This window comes from Rana temporaria, chromosome 1 (genome assembly GCF_905171775.1).
Source record: "Rana temporaria chromosome 1, aRanTem1.1, whole genome shotgun sequence".
Lineage (NCBI taxonomy): Eukaryota > Metazoa > Chordata > Amphibia > Anura > Ranidae > Rana > Rana temporaria.
In genome coordinates, this window is record NC_053489.1 from 243,011,206 (window position 1) to 243,029,901 (window position 18,696).

Genomic DNA, 18,696 nt, shown 5'->3' on the forward strand with positions numbered 1-18,696 from the left:
GTACTTTAACCCAGATGCCATTTCTAATGCCGGTTTTTCCCGACACACTCAAGACTAGCACAACTACTCAGGCCTCGTACACACGACCAAGTTTCTCGGCAAAAACCAGCAAGAAACTTGCTGGGATTTTTTTTTTCGCCGAGGAAACCGGTCGTGTGTACACTTTTCGACGAGGAAACTGTCGAGGATCCCGTCGAGCCAAAAAGAGAGCATGTCTTTTTTTTCCTCGACGGGAATGGAGAAACTTGCCTTGTCGAGTTCCTCGACAGCCTAACAAGGAACTCGATGAGGAAAACGATGTGTTTCGCCCGTCGTGTTCCTCGGTCGTGTGTACGAGGCTTCAGATTTACCTATGGTACAGTTTTTGCTTCCTAGAACTGTTCTGAGAAAACACAGGATATCTATGTTAAAGCACATTAAACCCTGTACTACCACTTTTACCTACAGGTAAGCCTTTAATAAGGCATACCTGTAAGTACCGTGAATATCTCCTAAACTTGCACCGTTTAGGAGATATTCACGAGCAGGCAGTTTCTTCAGTGCGCATGTGCCGATGACATTGGTGTGAAAGACCCTCAGGCCTTCACACTGGAGACAATGGAGAAGCTATTTAAGGGCGGATTGCATGCGCTATTTTTAACGCTATAGCACCTGCATTACGCTCCAGTGTGAAAGGGGTCTTAACAACTAGATGTCAGTGCTCAGTAAAATAGAACTCACAAGACTGCTATATAATACTAATGAGATTTTTTTTTTAGCAGTTTATATTTACTAAAATATTTGCCCATGTTCTGTGTACTGTGGGAGACCAGACATAGTGAATGCAGGGCCCTGGGTTTTGGTTAAGGACTTTTTGCATTTACCAGTATTTTAATCCTAATTCAACATCAAACAATATGATGTGTTACCAGAACACCAGTCCTTTCCTTAAGAAGCCATCTTTTTTTTAAATTGGGATGTACTGTTATATGTTACAGCAGACCGGAGACACACAATGTGAGATGGACAAAGTTTTTTTAATATAGTTTTTTTGTCCACTGCATCTTAGGCCTCATACACACGACCGAACATGTCCGCTGAAACTGGTCCACGGACATGTTCGGTCGTCTGTACGACTCACCGGACATGTCCGCTCGGCCAAAAGCCCTCGCATGCGTCAAAGTGATTCGACGCATGCGTGGAAGCATTGACCTTCCAGGGTGGCGCACATCGCCGCGTATCCTGTCCGCGCGGATTTCTGTTTGATGGTGTGTACAACCATCAGACAGAAATCTCCGAGCGGACATGTCCAATGAAAACGGTCCGGCGGACCGTTTTCATCGGACTGTCCGCTCGTCTGTACAAGGCCTTACAGTTTATGTATGGGAAATTAGGACAGATGCAGTTCTCTATTAGTATGTTAATATATTTTTTCATTAAAGACTAGTTTAGAATTTTTTGGACAAGAATTTAATGGATATAGTCCATTAAAGTTTGAGAAACCAGGATCTGTGCACTAGCCTATTTGGAACTTTGTTGCTTTACCGGCAGATTCCGGACTTGAAGAAGAATAGTAGGTTCATTTGCTGTATCTGTCAAGAATTCAGCATTCATTAGGAAACACTTTCCATGTGAAATGACTTTGTTTGCTCCAATACAGCACAATACTTGTTGTCCAACAGTCCGCTTTATAGTATTTCTGCTATTTTCTTGTCTTGGTGTAATTGGTCTAAACCGCGACCTCACTTATCTACACTAATGTCTGTAAAATACATAATTGACTTGCAATAAATATATTTTTTCTTTTTTTGTCTCAAAGTGAATATCCGATGCGTCTCACACATTCTGTACAAGCAACATTGTCCTGGCATTTTGAAATGTTATCTCACAGTAGGACTACTCAGGTTCTATAAATACAGTTGATTATAACTCAAGGAAGGTGATGTTTGGATTGATATTTAGACTATGATTGGTTTGACATTAAAGCGTGCAAAGTGTTATCCTACCATTCCGTGATAGAGCAATCCTGGTACAGGTTTATATTTTAATAGATTTGGATGAACACATTTTTACCTGAAATCATCTCCTGCTGTGTTCTGTTCATTCCACCAAATGGCCTCATTGAACGGTGATTTGTCGGTTTCATCTTGGGGTGGATGAATACTATTAGGCCTTACAATTGGTTCCTGAAGTCTGTCTGGACGCTTAGGAGGGTGCGATCTGCTGGTCTGTGGCGATCCTCTGGGGCTGGGGGCTGGAGAGTGGCGGGGTGAAGATGGTGCATGAGGTAAGGGTCTGTACTGGCTTGTTGGAGACAGAAGGCCTGGGCATGATCCCTCTGGTTGGGATCTGCCAGACTCATCTTTAGAACTGAACAGAGAACCCACGGGGTGGAGTCTCAAAGATCCTTCAGGTTGAGACCGGTCAGGAGCAGCAGCACCAACGGGTGCTAAGGGACGAACAGAGTGTTGTGGGCCAGAAGTTGGAGTCTGTGATCCACTAGATCCTTCAGGCTGGGACCTACCAGATCCTGCTGGACTGAGACGAGGAGAGGTCGGAGCAAGGGGCCTGGGAGATGACACTGGTGAGGGTGGAGCCACAAAAATACGTTGAGTTTCCATCTTTAAAAAAAAAAAGACACAGAAAATGTTAATTACCATGCATGCACATGCTGATTTCACTAATTGGGCCAGTATTTACCTGTGCAATCAGTGAGGAAAATGTCAAAGTAAGAGGCAAATGTGCAAATTGATTATCCAGGTTGTGGTTATTTTTTTCTAAGACACTAAAGTGTATCTATGGTCAAAATGTCAAATCAAATATTGATTTCCACATTGTATGTAAATTATTTCTATCCTTTTCCCTGTTAAAAAAATAAATATTTCTAGCCTATATATTATTCTGAATGATCTTGAAGTTTGTAAACGTACTTTGTGAATATCCCCACATGTTTACTCAATTGAATTCTGTGACACGTATTCACTATGCCTGTTAGTAGGCACTGCAGTGTTGCAAAATTCAGAAAGCCTGCCTTCTGAACTACAGAGGTGCTGAGAGGAAGAACTTCAGGAGGCAAAGTCAGTAAAGGTACCATGGGATATGTAGTCCTTAGAAATTAAAAAGAAAACGGTAGAGGAGAAGCTGCAAAGCAGATTACAGGAAGTTGATAAGAGAAGAGATAATAACTATTAACTTTCACTAATAACTTGTATTGTTATTACAATGCTAGTGTTATATTATTAAAGTGTATGCTGTGACCATAGATATCTTTTAAGTAACCTGTACACTAGAAAGAGTATATAAACCATGGAAAACCCTTTTGATTTAAATTAATATATTTCTCGCTTACAAAGTTCTAGTGGTGTGATAAAGTTATTTAATGTGTAAGGAGCAATCCCAGATAGCAAGCAATTGTGCTGCAAGCTTGAAAATTACTTGCTAAGCTATTGCTAGATTTGCCGAGCTTCACAAGTTTGTTGCACAACTGCAATGTGCAAACTGATCAAGCTTTCCACTGAAACCCTCCAGAACAAATAAAAGATGCTTCCTGGTTAAGGTAGGTTACTACTATTGCACAATGCATCCTTCTGTATACAAAAGAGAATTATGGAGTTAGGTAGATGCAGCATCGGTCTGATGCTGCATCTGTTCCCTGCCACATCTAAGACTGGGAACTGAGCGATTAAACACTGCTGATCCCTCAGTTCTCAGTCTTCAGTGAGCAGAAAGCGGTGACTGACAATCACCGGCTCTGTGCTCTACCCCTCCAGTGCTCATTGGAGGAGCATCGGGCTGCAGAGAGGTTTGGGAGCGGCTGGTTCAGGCTCTCAGCAGTGTGCTGAGAGGCTGAGCCAGCTTCCATTGAGGAATATCTGGGCGGATCTCCATATTAAAGTCAGTATTGCTCTAGAGTCTGGAGCGGCTGAGTGATGTCAGCCAACAGTGGACTTAAGCCCGCTGTCAGCTGAATATGGGTCACAGGAGCGCAGAACGAAGTGCACTCCTGTGATCTATAGGAGAAGTAGGGCCAAAAGAGCTTTGGCCCTTCTTCTCCTTTAAATTAATATTATATTTTAACGTTCCAAATAGGAGATGTACTATTTTAAGTCCCTTCATTTTTTTTTTTAAATCAGAGAAATGTTTATTATGCCAAAAGTCAACAGACATAGAGTACAGTGAACAATACGGTAAAATAAATCAGGATGAACATCACAGAGTTCTACATAATTGGCCACACGTGAACCAACAATATAACCCAGGTAACGTATTACCCCAGGACAGTTTTGTAAGTGGGTGGTATTGTACACATATAGGTGTACGTTTACTAAACCGTGATAAGCTCATGATCATGATGAAGAAAAGCACCGCTGATGCAGCATCTTGCAGGCGCTTAGGCAGCGGTGCCCATTAATTTCAATGGGCAGGGGCGGTGGAGGAGCAGTGTATTCACTGCTCCTAAACGGCTCCAAGGATGCTGCTTGCAGGACTTTTTCTAACATCTTACAAGCGCACCGCTCCAGTGTAAAAGCACTCAGACTTTCCACTGGGGCTGCAGGGGAGGCGTTTTTCAGGCGTTTTTTTTAGCCCTTTAGCGCCTGAAAAAGGCCTCCAGTGTGGAAGGGGTCTTATGGAGAATGTAAAAGAAGGACTATTTGATGAAAGGAAACTGCCAAGAAAATGTCACTTGTCCCAATGACCTAAGACAGTGAATTCTTTATGCCTCGTACACACGGCGGGGATTTCCGACGGGAAAACTGCGATAAGAGCTTTTGGCCGGGAATCCTGGCCGTGTGTATGCTCCCTCGCAGTTTTTCCGATGGGAAAACTGCCAAAAACCGCCGGCAAAAAAAAAGAGAACTGGCTCTCTTTTTTCCCGTCGGGATTCCCGATGGACTTTTTCCCGTCGGAAATCCAGAGGGCCATATTCTCAAACAAGTTACACCGGCGTATATGGAGATGCGCGGCGTAAGTGTAAAGATGCGCCGTCCTATCTATGCGCCATAGTCACAGAACCAGATCCGCCAGAAATCAGGCTACTCCTGTCCGTCCTAACTCGTTTAAGTGTACGCGGCGTAGGCGCATATTTCCGCTGAAGGCATCCTAGGCTGCCATAGAATTAGTATTCAAATATGCAAATGATGTAGATGCGCTGATTCCCGAACCTACGCGCGATCGGCTTAGGCTACGCGTTGTGCGCGTAAGACGATTGTCCGGCTGAAAGTTACCCCTTATAAAGCTCGGTTAACTTTGCTCCAGACCTGAGTAAGTTAGCTTGAAAAAAGCAAATACAGCAGCACCATCCCGGACGAGCAGAGCAACCAAATTTTTAGGACAACACATTCGTATGCCAACATGCCAGGGGCAGGCGTGGTCTTAGCACTGCTAGTGTGTGAGGAGGAAGAGGCACTTAGAAGGAGGAGGGCACGGAGGAGGGCACGTGAGAGGATCTACCCACAGCGCATTAGCCTCTTTGGCATGGCTGATTTGGATGTGTATCACCGTTATAGATTCAGCCCTGATGCCATCCTTGAAATTACCAGAGCCCTGAAGAATGACATCAGCAGCCCAACACAACGATCCCATGCAGTGCAGCCACTGGTGAAGGTCCTGGCAACATTGCATTTTCTTGCCACAGGCTCTTTTCAAAGAACCAGTGGAGACGTGGTTGGGATATCCCAAACCAGCATGAGTAGATGCGTGCACCAAGTTGTCCCCGCAATACTCCGACGCATGTCCCACCACATCATCAGACCCACCCAGGAGGACATGCGGCTGAAGGCAATGACAGATTTCTGCCTAATTGATGGTTTCCCACGCACTGTGGGTGCAATTGATTGTACCCATGTGGCAATACAGCCCCCCCACGAGACCGAGCACATATACCGCAACAGAAAACATTGGCATTCTATCAATGTCCAAGTGATCGTGGATGCACATGGCCTCATATGGCACGTCCGTGCAAAACACCCAGGATCCAGCCATGACAGCTTTATATTCAGGCAAAGTGACATCCCAAGACAATTTGAGCAGAATGTGTATGGGGACAGTTGGCTGGTTGGTGAGTGACATGGGTGTCAGGTATGACTGTCCCCCCCCATGATGCAGACATCACGAGGGGCACATGCATGACTAACATCCTCCTGTCTTTTCCCTTCCAGGTGACTCTGCCTATGCACTGGGACCTCATCTCATGACTCCATTCCGCAATCCGCAAACACCAGGAGAGAGAAGATATAACGAAGCACACGCACGCACCCGTGGAGTGGTTGAGCGAACATTTGGCCTCCTTAAGTCACGATTTCGATGCCTGGATAAGACTGGGGGTACCCTGCTGTATTCCCCCAACTTTGTGTGCCAAATCATCGCTGCATGTTGCGTGCTGCACAACTTCGCAGTGAGAAAGGGCCTGCAGATTGACCTACGTGATGACCTGACCCCCCAACCACCATGTCCCCCCCTAACCGAGGCTACCCCGTCTGCTGATGGTACAGCAGTCAGGAGATGTCTCGTGGAGCGAATCTTTGAACGTTAAACACAAACATTAAACATGGCACACAGAAAATGCACGCATGCACACCACTGTGGTCCCTAACACACACCCCACATGCACAGAACATTGGATTAGACCGAAGTACACCGCACGGTACTAAGGAGCAGCAACGCCGCGTCAAGGCCCCAATGATGTTGCTGTCCATTCATACGTCATTCATACGGACCTGGGGAGAACTTATCACCAGCGCCCGAGGGTGACACCCCTTACTGGCAGGAATGTCACCACCCCACATTCACACACCATTCACACTGTACTCTGCAACACTGCCTGTGTGCAGCACCCAAAATTAAAAAAAATGCTCTTAACCAGAGCAACAAATAAAATTTGCTCTTAACCAGAGCAAATAATAAAATAAGCTCTTATCCAGAGCAAATAATAAAATAAGCTCTTAACCAGAGCAAATGAACAAGAAATAATCACTTGCCCCGGCGCGGGCTACGCCTGGTGCCCAGGTTCCTGGCCCTCACTTGCCTGGGGGGAGCTGGGGCATCAGGTGGAGGAACATTTCCAGGTGGAGGAACATTCCCAGGTGCCTCCCTGCCTGCCTGTCTGCCCTCCAAAGCTAGTGCTATGCGGGTGAGCAATGACTCATGGGTAGCTGTCTGGGCCTGAACAGCCCTTCGCAGGCACCTGACCTCCCCCACAAGTTCGGCAGTTGTAGTCTGCAGCTCACCCAGGCTGGTGATTGTGGCTGCGCAGTTTCCAGCCACATCTTGGAGAGCATCTGGTACTGCTCCCGAGGAGGCCAAGCTGTCGGACAGGCGCCTCAACTCCACCAAGATTTCCCCCATATGACGGGTTTGCTGGTCCTGCTGCCTGGCCAGATTCTCATGAAGCATTTCTGCCGCACCACTTGTCCTGTGGGTAGCCCTCCTGGGGACAGGAGTGGCTGGGCCCCTTGCATAGAGTGAGGACCTGGAGGGGCTGGAGATGAGGGGATGGGACGGGAGGGACTGGAGAGGGTGTTGGAGGACCCTGAAGGACTGGAGATGCGGGGGCTTTGTGATGGTCCTGCCACCACATGCGACTCCTCCAAAAAAAGGAAGACCTCCTGCTCGCTGTGGACCACCTCTTCCTGGACCACCTCTTCCTGGACCTCCTCTTCCTGGACCTCCTCTTCATGGACCTCCTCCTCAACAACCTCCTGCGCGGAGGACTGACCACTCCCCTCCACCAAGGCCTGTTGGCTTCCCAGGAGGTCAGTCACAGAAGCAGACTGCTCAGTGGATGATGGTCTGTGACGGCCACTGGCAGCATTGGATGGCCCCGCTTCATCCTGCTCACCTGTGGATGACACAAAACATTCACATGTTGGTGGACCCACACACTTGTCACATAACCCACCACCCCCACCAAACATGCAACACACCAGAAGATAAAACACACTTACCTGTCCTCATGGGTGGCTCACTTGAGTCATGGCCCTCCAGGCCCTCCACCTGCTCCCTCCGAAGGCAGCGGGCAATCACTTCCTCCTCTTCAGTGAGCCGGGTAGAACAGGGTGGCCCCCCTCCTGTGCCCCTGGCATGCTTTGCAATGATGGCCATCTTGTTCCTGACCACACCACGCAGGTCATTCATTTTTTTATGAATTTCCTGGGGGGTCCTGGGGGGGTCCTTGCCTCATGGCCTAAGGCATTGACCTGGGCAGTCACTTTCCTAAGGATCTCCTCCTTTTTGGTTTTACTTGTGCTGCCACTGTCAGCACCATGGAGTCTTGAATCGTATCTCTCCATGGCAGAGACTACGATGGCCCTCTCATCTTGGCTGAAATTCTTTTTTCTCCTTTCCTTCCTGGGTCCAGGCATTGCAAAGCTAAAGAGAAAAATCTCCACCAACAGAATCAATGGAGTCACTTTGCACTCGTTGGGCGCATGTGGTGACGCATTTATACACTGGGACGGCCCAACTCAGCAGGGATTTACGCCTACTGTTGTTTTGCGCATGCGCAGAGGGCGGGGCACGTCCGGCGCATGCTCCGTTCGGTCTGGACATCATTTGCATGGGGTCACGGTTCATTAGCATTCTTCACGCCCACATCCCTCCTACCGTCACTTGCGCCTACTTACGCCGACACATTTCAGCTCCGCGAGTGCAACGTAGGACGCATGTGGTACGGGAATATGGGAGAGCTCTCTCCAAGTTAAGCCGGCGTAGCGCAACTAGGATGCGCTACACCTGAGTAAATATGCGCCGATCTACGAGAATATGCCCCAGAGTGTGTATACGAGGCATAAGACATAAATAAAACCAGAATATGGCTAAACACACCAGAATTTTCTGTATAGTTAAACTGAAATATCAATTTTAGATGCACTAGGGGAGATTTACTAAAACTTCTGCACTCAGAAGCTTCTAACTTCAGCTTGTTTGGCAACAAAACCCGGAAGCCGATTGGTTTCTATGCAGAGCTGCACCAGATTTTGCACTCTCCAGTTTTAGTAAATAACCCCCATTGACCTCCAGGTAGCCATATTGCTTTGCATTTTGCGAAACGCGTCAGCTGTTTTACTCCCGTGCAGTGTGCTGTGACTTGTAGTGCATTTTTCCTTTTTTTTAAAAAGACAACCATCAAGGTTTTTTGGAGTGCGGCTGTCCATATTTTCTTTTTCCATATGCGGATTGGATGCAGGGAAACCCACATCCAATTGGCACTAGTGTGAACCCAGCCTTAATGTAGAAAAAAATCATCATAATTAGGCCTTGCTGACCTGAGCATACTACAGCGTACACTCATGCGAGGGTGGTGTTTGTTCATACAGCGATGCTTCCCGTGCAGGTAGTCCTATTCATGTACATTGGGACACAACGGCTACATGGACACAGACATTGCTCCCAATTTGACAGCCATGTTGGTGCACGGCCCCAAACACAGACAGTGTGTATTTCGGGTCATGCACCCACACCCTCACAGACCTCAGCAGCCGTGTCCATGAAGTCATTGTGTCCCAACTGACATAAATAGGAATGCCTGCGTAGGAATGCACGGGACCCCTGCGTATCGCCACGCAGGCAAACAGGGCCATGTATGCAGAAGTACGCCCGTGTGAACAGGGCCTAACTCACCAGTGAAATGTTGCTTCCTATTGCTTCGATCCTCCCTTCCTAAATACTGTTTTTCATTTTTTTTTTTATACAGTGATGTGGCTGAAAAGAGTTGTCACATTGTTGTACTGTGGAGAGTCCCACAACAGTGCTGAATCCCCTGTAACTGTGATGTCATCCCTCTGGCGTCCATAGCTCTTAGGGTTGTGGAGGCGTTGTCGGCCCAGAAAAGAGTTTCTTCCTACCAGACACAGACAGAGAAATAAGCTGGGACAAAGGCCCTGTACACACGGGCAAGAATCTCGTCAGGAAAAAAACGTTGTTTTCCCTGACGAGATTCTTGGCAAGAAACTCTCGCCGTCGGAGTGTACAGACTCTCGTTTCAAAAGAACCGATGTTCTCTTGAAAGGAAAGAACGTGGTGACGTCATATCGCGTACGACGAGCATGCGCTCGTCACATTCAATGTCGTTGCCATCATCTTGCTTCACCCTACCTATGCCGGGGAAGCTACCGCGCATGCGTCAAAGTCATTTCGAGCATGCTCGGGTTTTCACGGCGACAGGTAAGTATACACACTCTCGGGTTTCTCGTCGGGAAACAGGCCGACAAGAATCTCGACGAGGAAAAAAGAAAGCGTGTTCTCTTTTTTTCTCGTCGAGATTCTGGCCAGATTTCCTAAATGCCTCGTACACACGAACGGGAATCTCGGCAAGAAGCAGTTTTCTTGCTGGTTTTTGCAGAGAAACCTGGTCGTGTGTACGAGGCTAAAGGCTTTACAGTCACATGATCGCATAGAAAAACGAACTGATTGAAACAAGTTGAAGTTTTTAGCTCCTAGTTTCCAAATGCTTATGGCCTCTTTCACACATTTTGATCAGCAGGGTATCTGTGAACATATACCAGGAGCAGAACAGGACAGATGCCACTTTTGGGACATCCGTGCACATTCAGTTTTTTCTTGGAATTTAAAAATGATGTTTGATCCATGGGCGGCTGGATTAAAAATGACTTGGTCTGTTTACATCTGAAAAAAAAAATCCAGACCTGGACAGACTTGAGGAAAGTTGAATGTAAATGCACACCAGTTTGTTTACATTTTCCTGCTCATAGACTTACATGGAGCCTTTCATTGGGTATGTCTGACAGGTGGACCTGATTGCACTGTATACCCTGGTAAGAGGGACCAATAGTTGATTTTGAATTAAAAAAGAAAACTCTGGGGTAGATTCAAAGAGCAATTGCACCTGCGTAACCATAGTTACGCAGCGCAATTGCTTACTTGCCCCGGCGTATCGAATGCTCCTGATTCAGGAACCTCGATACGCCGACTGCAGCCTAAGATATGAATGGCATAAGGCTTCTTATGCCATCGTATCGTAGGCTGCATTCTTACGATGGCCGCTAGGGGGCGTTCCCGTAGTGGTCAGCGTATAGTATGCAAATTGCATACTAACGCCGATTCACAACGTTACGCGAGCCCTGCGTACGCAGTTTACGTCCTTTCCGTCCGTTGGGTTTCGCGTAAGGCTGCCTCTGCTATTAGCAGAGGCAGCCAATGCTACGTATACCCGTCGTTCCCGCGTCGCAAAGTTTAAATTTTACGTCGTTTGCGTAAGTGAATCGTGAATGGCGCTGGACGTCATTTGCCGCAATGCACGTCGGGAAAGTTTCCCGACGGAGCATGCGCCCTACGCTCGGCGCGGGAACGCGCCTAATTTAAATGATTTCCGCCCCCTACGGGATCATTTAAATTGCGCGCGATTACGCTGGGCATTTTGCCGGAGCGCCCACGCAATTTACGGAGCTACTGCTCCGTGAATCAAGGGTAGCGCAGATAATTTGCGGGGGCGCAGGGCAAAAACGGTGCCCTGCGCCTCTGTAAAAAACTGCGCAAAGCTACCTGAATCTACCCCACTGTAAATAAAAAGAGCTAATATGAAGAAAGATAAATACAGCCATCTGTACTGCAATAGTATTAAAGGGGTTGTAAAGGTTAGTTTTTTATTTTCTAAATAGGAACACCAGGGATTTCACACAAAGGAAGAAATACATAGAGAACAGGATACTTTTTTATACAAGTACATGGTACAGCAGGCACATATCAGGAATATGAAATGTTGGGATAGCAGACACTTTAATAAGTCACATACAGTTCCCATCCCATCCCGACTCTATCCACCCACCCCCCCCAGATCCCATCTCGGCTCCATCCACCACCCCGATCCCATCCCGGCTCCATCCACCACCTTAATCCCATCCCGGCTCCATCCACCACCTTAATCCCATCCCGGCTCCATCCACCACCTTAATCCCATCCCGGCTCCATCCACCACCCCATCTCGGCTTAATCCATTCCCCCGATCCCATCCTGGCTGGATCCACCACCTTGATCCGATCCCGGCTCCATCCACCACCCTGATCCCATCCTGGCTCCATCCACCACCTTGATCCCATCCCGGCTCCATCCACCACCCTGATCCCATCCTGGCTCCATCCACCACCTTGATCCCATCCCGGCTCCATCCACCACCCTGGTCCCATCCTGGCTCCATCCACCACCCCATCCCGGCTCAATCCCTTCCCCCGATCCCATCCTGGCTCCATTCATTTCCCCAATCCCATCCTGGCTCCATCCATTCCCCCAATCCCATCCTGGCTCCATCCATCCGCCGATCCTATTCAAGCTCCAGCCAATCTCATTCCGGCTCCATCCATTCCCCGATCCTACTCCGGCTCCATCCATCCCCCCTATCAAATCCCGGCTACATACATTGTGGCAGGTTAAGGGGGGAGAGCTGCACCAACGTACTAGCCTGCTTAGTACCAGGGGGTGGGCACACCATGTTTTACCGCACCAGGTGACACCACTGCTGCGAGTGAAGTCAGAATTCCTGATATGCACATTTGTTCTGGGTCAGTAATAAACATAGGCCCGGATTCTCAAAGGAGTTACACCGGCGTATCTCCAGATACGCCGTCGTAACTCTGAGTCCGAGCCGTCGTATCTATGCGCCTGATTCTTAGAATCAGTTACGCGTAGATTTGTATTAGATCCAACCGGCGTAAGTCTCTTACACCGTCGTATCTTAACTGCATATTTACGCTGGCCGCTAGGGGCGTGTACGCTGATTTACGCCTAGAAATATGTAAATCAGCTAGATACGCAAATTCACGAACGTACGCCTGGCCGACGCAGTACAGATACGCCGTTTACGTTAGTCTTTTCCCGGCGTAAAGTTACTCCTGCTATATGAGGCGTAGATGCGGCGTACCAATGTTAAGTATGGACGTCGTTCCCAGGTCGAATTTTGAAAATTTTACGTCGTTTGCGTAAGTCCTTCGCGAATATGGCTGGGCGTCATTTACGTTCACGTTGAAAGCATTGGCTTCTTGCGGGTTAATTTGGAGCATGCGCACTGGGATACTTTCACGGACGCCGCATGCACACGCCCACATCTACCACATTTGAATTAGGCGGGCTTACGCCGGCCTATTTACGCTACGCCGCCGCAACTTTCGTTTGAGAATACGCCACTTGCCTGTAAAAGTTGCGGAGGCGTAACGTAAATAGGATACGTTACGCCCGCACAAAGATACGCCATTCTACGTGAATCAGGGCCATAGTATTAAAGTAGTAGATCGGTATGATAAATAGACAGTTGTTATTTTTAAGCAAGGTCAGCAATAGCACGTTCTATGTCGCCTTCCTTTGCAAATAGCTGTATATGCAGTGAGAGTGTTTTTTTATTTGTAGAATAGAAAACATCTATAGGGTGAATATTTGAGATGCATTCACTGGAGAAGAGGTATGTTTGTATAATCAGGCTACAGGCTCAAACTTCAAATAAAAAACTGTTTTATCTCTGGTGCCAGCATTCCAATCTGCTTTGCCATGTAACCATCATACAGCAGAGGGCACACAGCATAGGACACTAGTCCTTATCTAAATCCCATTTGTCCTCAAGAAAAAAGCCTTCTAAAAATAAACCCAAACTTTCGCTTCATTTATCACACTGGTAAGAGCTGAGCACAGCACATAAGGAAGGAGGAGAGCATTGCAGGGCACATATATACAGATCCAGCTATTGGCCACGGGGAGAGAAAATGTATATATATGTATACACACTACATACAACACATCAGGCGCTGACCTTAGGCTGAGGATCTCTCTCAACAAACTGCTACAATTGTGTCTTCTGATTTCCATTTCACCCATTTGTATGACAATTCCCTGTAGTACTGGTGAGTGGTGAGCATGCAACACTCAGCTCTCCAACCAATACAACAAACCACATTGTCACACTCCTTTGTGTTCTCTCCTTCCACTGCTATAAAAGAAACACATGATCCTTTTCAAGGACATACACCATATTACCAAAAGTATTGGGACACCTGTCTTTACATAATGGCATCCCAGTCTTAGTCCGTAGGGTTCAATATTGAGCTGGCCCACAACTAGAACAGCTTCAACTCTCCTAGGAAGACTGTCCACAAGGTTTAGGAGTGTGTCTATGGGAAGGTTGTCCACAAGGTTTAGGAGTGTCTATGGGAATGTTTGACCATTCTTCCAGAAGCGCATTTGTGAGGTCAGGCACTGATGTGGACGAGAAGGCCTGGCTCGCAGTCTCCGCTCCAATTCACCCCAAAGGTGTTCTATCGAGTTGAGGTCAGGACTCTGTGCAAGCCAGTCAAGTTCCTCCACCCCAAACCTGCTTATCCATGCAATTTACAGATGTCGAGGCTAGCCTACCAGTTGGAGAATATACACATGTAATACACCGCGGCTAGCCTACTGATTTCAAAATATACAGATGTTATGTACTAAGACTAGCCTATCAATTCCAGAACATACAGATGTTATGCTCTGGGGTTAGCCTAGCAGTTGCAGATTATACACATGTAATAGATCAAGGCTAGCCTTCCAATTCTGGAATAAAGACATGTAACGCCCCAAGGCTAGCCTTCCAATTCTGGAATAAAGACATGTAACGCCCCAAGGCTAGCCTTCCAATTCTGGAATAAAGACATGTAACGCCCCAAGGCTAGCCTTCCAATTCTGGAATAAAGACATGTAACGCCCCAAGGCTAGCCTTCCAATACTAGAATAAAGACATGTAACGCCCCAAGGCTAGCCTTCCAATTCTGAAATATACACATGTAACCCCCCAAGGCTAGCCTTCCAATTCTGAAATATACACATGTAACCCCCCAAGGCTAGCCTTCCAATTCTGGAATATACACATGTAACACCCCAAGGATAGCCTTCCAATACTGGAATATACACATGTAACACCCCAAGGATAGCCTTCCAATACTGGAATATATGCATTTAACATCCCAAGGCTAGCCTTCCAATACTGGAATATACACATGTAACACCCCAAGGCTAACCTTCCAGTTCTGGAATATACACATGTAACACCCCAAGGATAGCCTTTCAATACTGGAATATAAACATGAAACACCACAGGGCTAGCTTTCAAATACTGGAATATACACATGTAACACCCCAAGGCTAGCCTTCCAATTCTGGAATATACACATGCAACACACCAAGGCTATCCTGCCAATTCTGGAATATACACATGTAACACCCCCAGGCTAGCCTTCCAATTCTGAAATATACACATGTAACCCCCCAAGGCTATCCTGCCAATTCTGAAATATACACATGTAACCCCCCAAGGCTAGCCTTCCAATTCTGGAATATACACATGTAACACACCAAGGCTAGCCTTCCAATTCTGGAATATACACATGTAACACACTAAGGCGATCCTGTCAATTCTGGAATATACACATGTAACCCCCCCAAGGCTAGCCTTCCAATTCTGGAATATACACATGTAACACCCCAAGGCTATCCTGCCAATTCTGGAATATACACATGTAATACCTCAAGGCTAGCCTGGCAATTCTGAAATATACACATGTAACCCCCCAAGGCTAGCCCCCCCAAGGCTAGCCTTCCAATTCTGGAATATACACATGTAACACCCCAAGGCTATCCTGCCAATTCTGGAATATAAACATGAAACACCACAGGGCTAGCTTTCAAATACTGGAATATACACATGTAACACCCCAAGGCTAGCCTTCCAATTCTGGAATATACACATGCAACACACCAAGGCTATCCTGCCAATTCTGGAATATACACATGTAACACCCCCAGGCTAGCCTTCCAATTCTGAAATATACACATGTAACCCCCCAAGGCTATCCTGCCAATTCTGAAATATACACATGTAACCCCCCAAGGCTAGCCTTCCAATTCTGGAATATACACATGTAACACCCCAAGGATAGCCTTCCAATACTGGAATATACACATGTAACACCCCAAGGATAGCCTTCCAATACTGGAATATATGCATTTAACATCCCAAGGCTAGCCTTCCAATACTGGAATATACACATGTAACACCCCAAGGCTAACCTTCCAGTTCTGGAATATACACATGTAACACCCCAAGGATAGCCTTTCAATACTGGAATATAAACATGAAACACCACAGGGCTAGCTTTCAAATACTGGAATATACACATGTAACACCCCAAGGCTAGCCTTCCAATTCTGGAATATACACATGCAACACACCAAGGCTATCCTGCCAATTCTGGAATATACACATGTAACACCCCCAGGCTAGCCTTCCAATTCTGAAATATACACATGTAACCCCCCAAGGCTATCCTGCCAATTCTGAAATATACACATGTAACCCCCCAAGGCTAGCCTTCCAATTCTGGAATATACACATGTAACACACCAAGGCTAGCCTTCCAATTCTGGAATATACACATGTAACACACTAAGGCGATCCTGTCAATTCTGGAATATACACATGTAACCCCCCCAAGGCTAGCCTTCCAATTCTGGAATATACACATGTAACACCCCAAGGCTATCCTGCCAATTCTGGAATATACACATGTAATACCTCAAGGCTAGCCTGGCAATTCTGAAATATACACATGTAACCCCCCAAGGCTAGCCCCCCCAAGGCTAGCCTTCCAATTCTGGAATATACACATGTAACACCCCAAGGCTATCCTGCCAATTCTGGAATATAAACATGAAACACCACAGGGCTAGCTTTCAAATACTGGAATATACACATGTAACACCCCAAGGCTAGCCTTCCAATTCTGGAATATACACATGCAACACACCAAGGCTATCCTGCCAATTCTGGAATATACACATGTAACACCCCCAGGCTAGCCTTCCAATTCTGAAATATACACATGTAACCCCCCAAGGCTATCCTGCCAATTCTGAAATATACACATGTAACCCCCCAAGGCTAGCCTTCCAATTCTGGAATATACACATGTAACACACCAAGGCTATACTGTCAATTCTGGAATATACACATGTAACCCCCCAAGGCTATCCTGTAAATTCTGAAATATACACATGTAACCCCCCAAAGGCTAGCCTGGCAATTCTGGAATATACACATGTAACACCCCAAGGCTATCCTGCCAATTCTGGAATATACACATGTAATACCTCAAGGCTAGCCTGGCAATTCTGAAATATACACATGTAACCCCCCAAGGCTAGCCTGGCAATTTTGAAATATACACATATAACCCCCCCATGGCTAGCCTGCCAATTCTGAAATATACACATATAACCCCCCATGGCTAGCCTGCCAATTCTGAAATATACACATGTAACCCCCCCAAGGCTAGCCTGCCAATTCTGAAATATACACATGTAACCCCCCCAAGGCTATCCTGCCAATTCTGAAATATACACATGTAACCCCCCCCCCCCCCAAGGCTAGCCTGCCAATTCTGAAATATACACATGTAACACCCCAAGGCTAGCCTGCCAATTCTGGAATATACACATGTAACACCCCAAGGCTAGCCTGGCAATTCTGAAATATACACATGTAACACCCCAAGGCTAGCCTTCCAATTCTGAAATATACACATGTAACACCCCAAGGCTATCCTGCCAATTCTGAAATATACACATGTAACACCCCAAGGATAGCCTTCCAATTCTGGAATATACACATGTAACACCCCAAGGCTAGCCTTCCAATTCTGGAATATACACATGTATACACACCTCAAGGCTAGCCTTCCAATTTTGGAATATACACATGTATACACACCTCAAGGCTAGCCTTCCAGTATCAGTGTGACTTTTGCTGGCTCCAGATGTTGTGCCCGATGCTGGCTCTATACACGGAATACAAGCTGGGAAGCGCTGCTCTATAGGCAGACATATCCCTGTGATCACAGCAAGTAGACCCGATCGTGCCCGCATCTCCCAGTAACCATGCCCAGGATGTGAGTGTACAGAGGAGGACTGATAGCCAGGTGATCAGGGAGGGGTGCCAGGTTACCTGTGCGGATCCATCGTGCGCCCTGTGTGCCCTCCCTCGGTCCCGGTGCTCTGCCATCTCTGCTCAGCAGATGCTGCTCTCCCCTCCTTTCCTCACTGCCAGGTGACGTCAGGGTGCCAACCTGCAGCAGCGTTAAAGGGACATACAGCCTCAGCCTGGGGGAAGCATGCGCCTTCCTTCTATAGGGGAGGGAGGGAGGAGTGTGAGAGGAGGGAAGTGCTAGCTAATCATTCATTCCAACACTTCCATTCCGTCTCATGTCTGTGTAAGGGGGGAAATGGAGCCGGCAGAGCAGGGGTTACATGTAGGCAGCCTGGGAGCTCACCTGGCCAGGGAAGGCGATACCAGCTAGGTGAGAGAGGAGACTGGCATGGCCCTACCCAGGACTCCGAGTGTGGTGACCTTGTCAGTTCAGGGTCAGCTCTAGGCTCTCAGGACACAAGGACACCTGCACTGATGGCTGGCTTCTTCTGTAAATGCTAATTTCCTGGCTGCCATGTTCATCAAATGTTGCAAAGCTAGCATAGACCATCCGATTTCTGACTTTTTTTTGCTGCAGCTCAGTCATTCTGTTTCATATGGCAGCAAAGCAACTGGCATAGGTGTGGGCAGCCTATTGCATTAGGGTGTGCACCCCAAAGCTCAAAGGTGTGTGTGTATAAATATATAAAGCAATAGACAGCGTAGGTAGAGCAGATGTCAGTAGGGCAGAGGTTGATGTCAGTAGTTTATTTATTTTTTATTAC

General features: G+C 47.0%; 1 protein-coding gene across 1 annotated transcript in view; it reads right to left on the reverse strand.

The window, feature by feature from the left end:
* Positions 1-18,118, reverse strand: part of INPP5J (inositol polyphosphate-5-phosphatase J) — a 55,050-nt gene extending 36,932 nt beyond the window's left edge. The window contains exons 1-2 of the mRNA XM_040352185.1: positions 17,951-18,118; positions 2,053-2,600 (exon numbers count right to left, since the gene is read on the reverse strand). Of these exons, the coding sequence (XP_040208119.1) occupies positions 2,053-2,600; positions 17,951-18,007 (605 nt within the window). The 5' untranslated portion in view covers positions 18,008-18,118. The remainder of the gene's footprint in view (positions 1-2,052; positions 2,601-17,950) is intronic.
* Between the last annotated feature and the right edge of the window lie 578 nt (positions 18,119-18,696).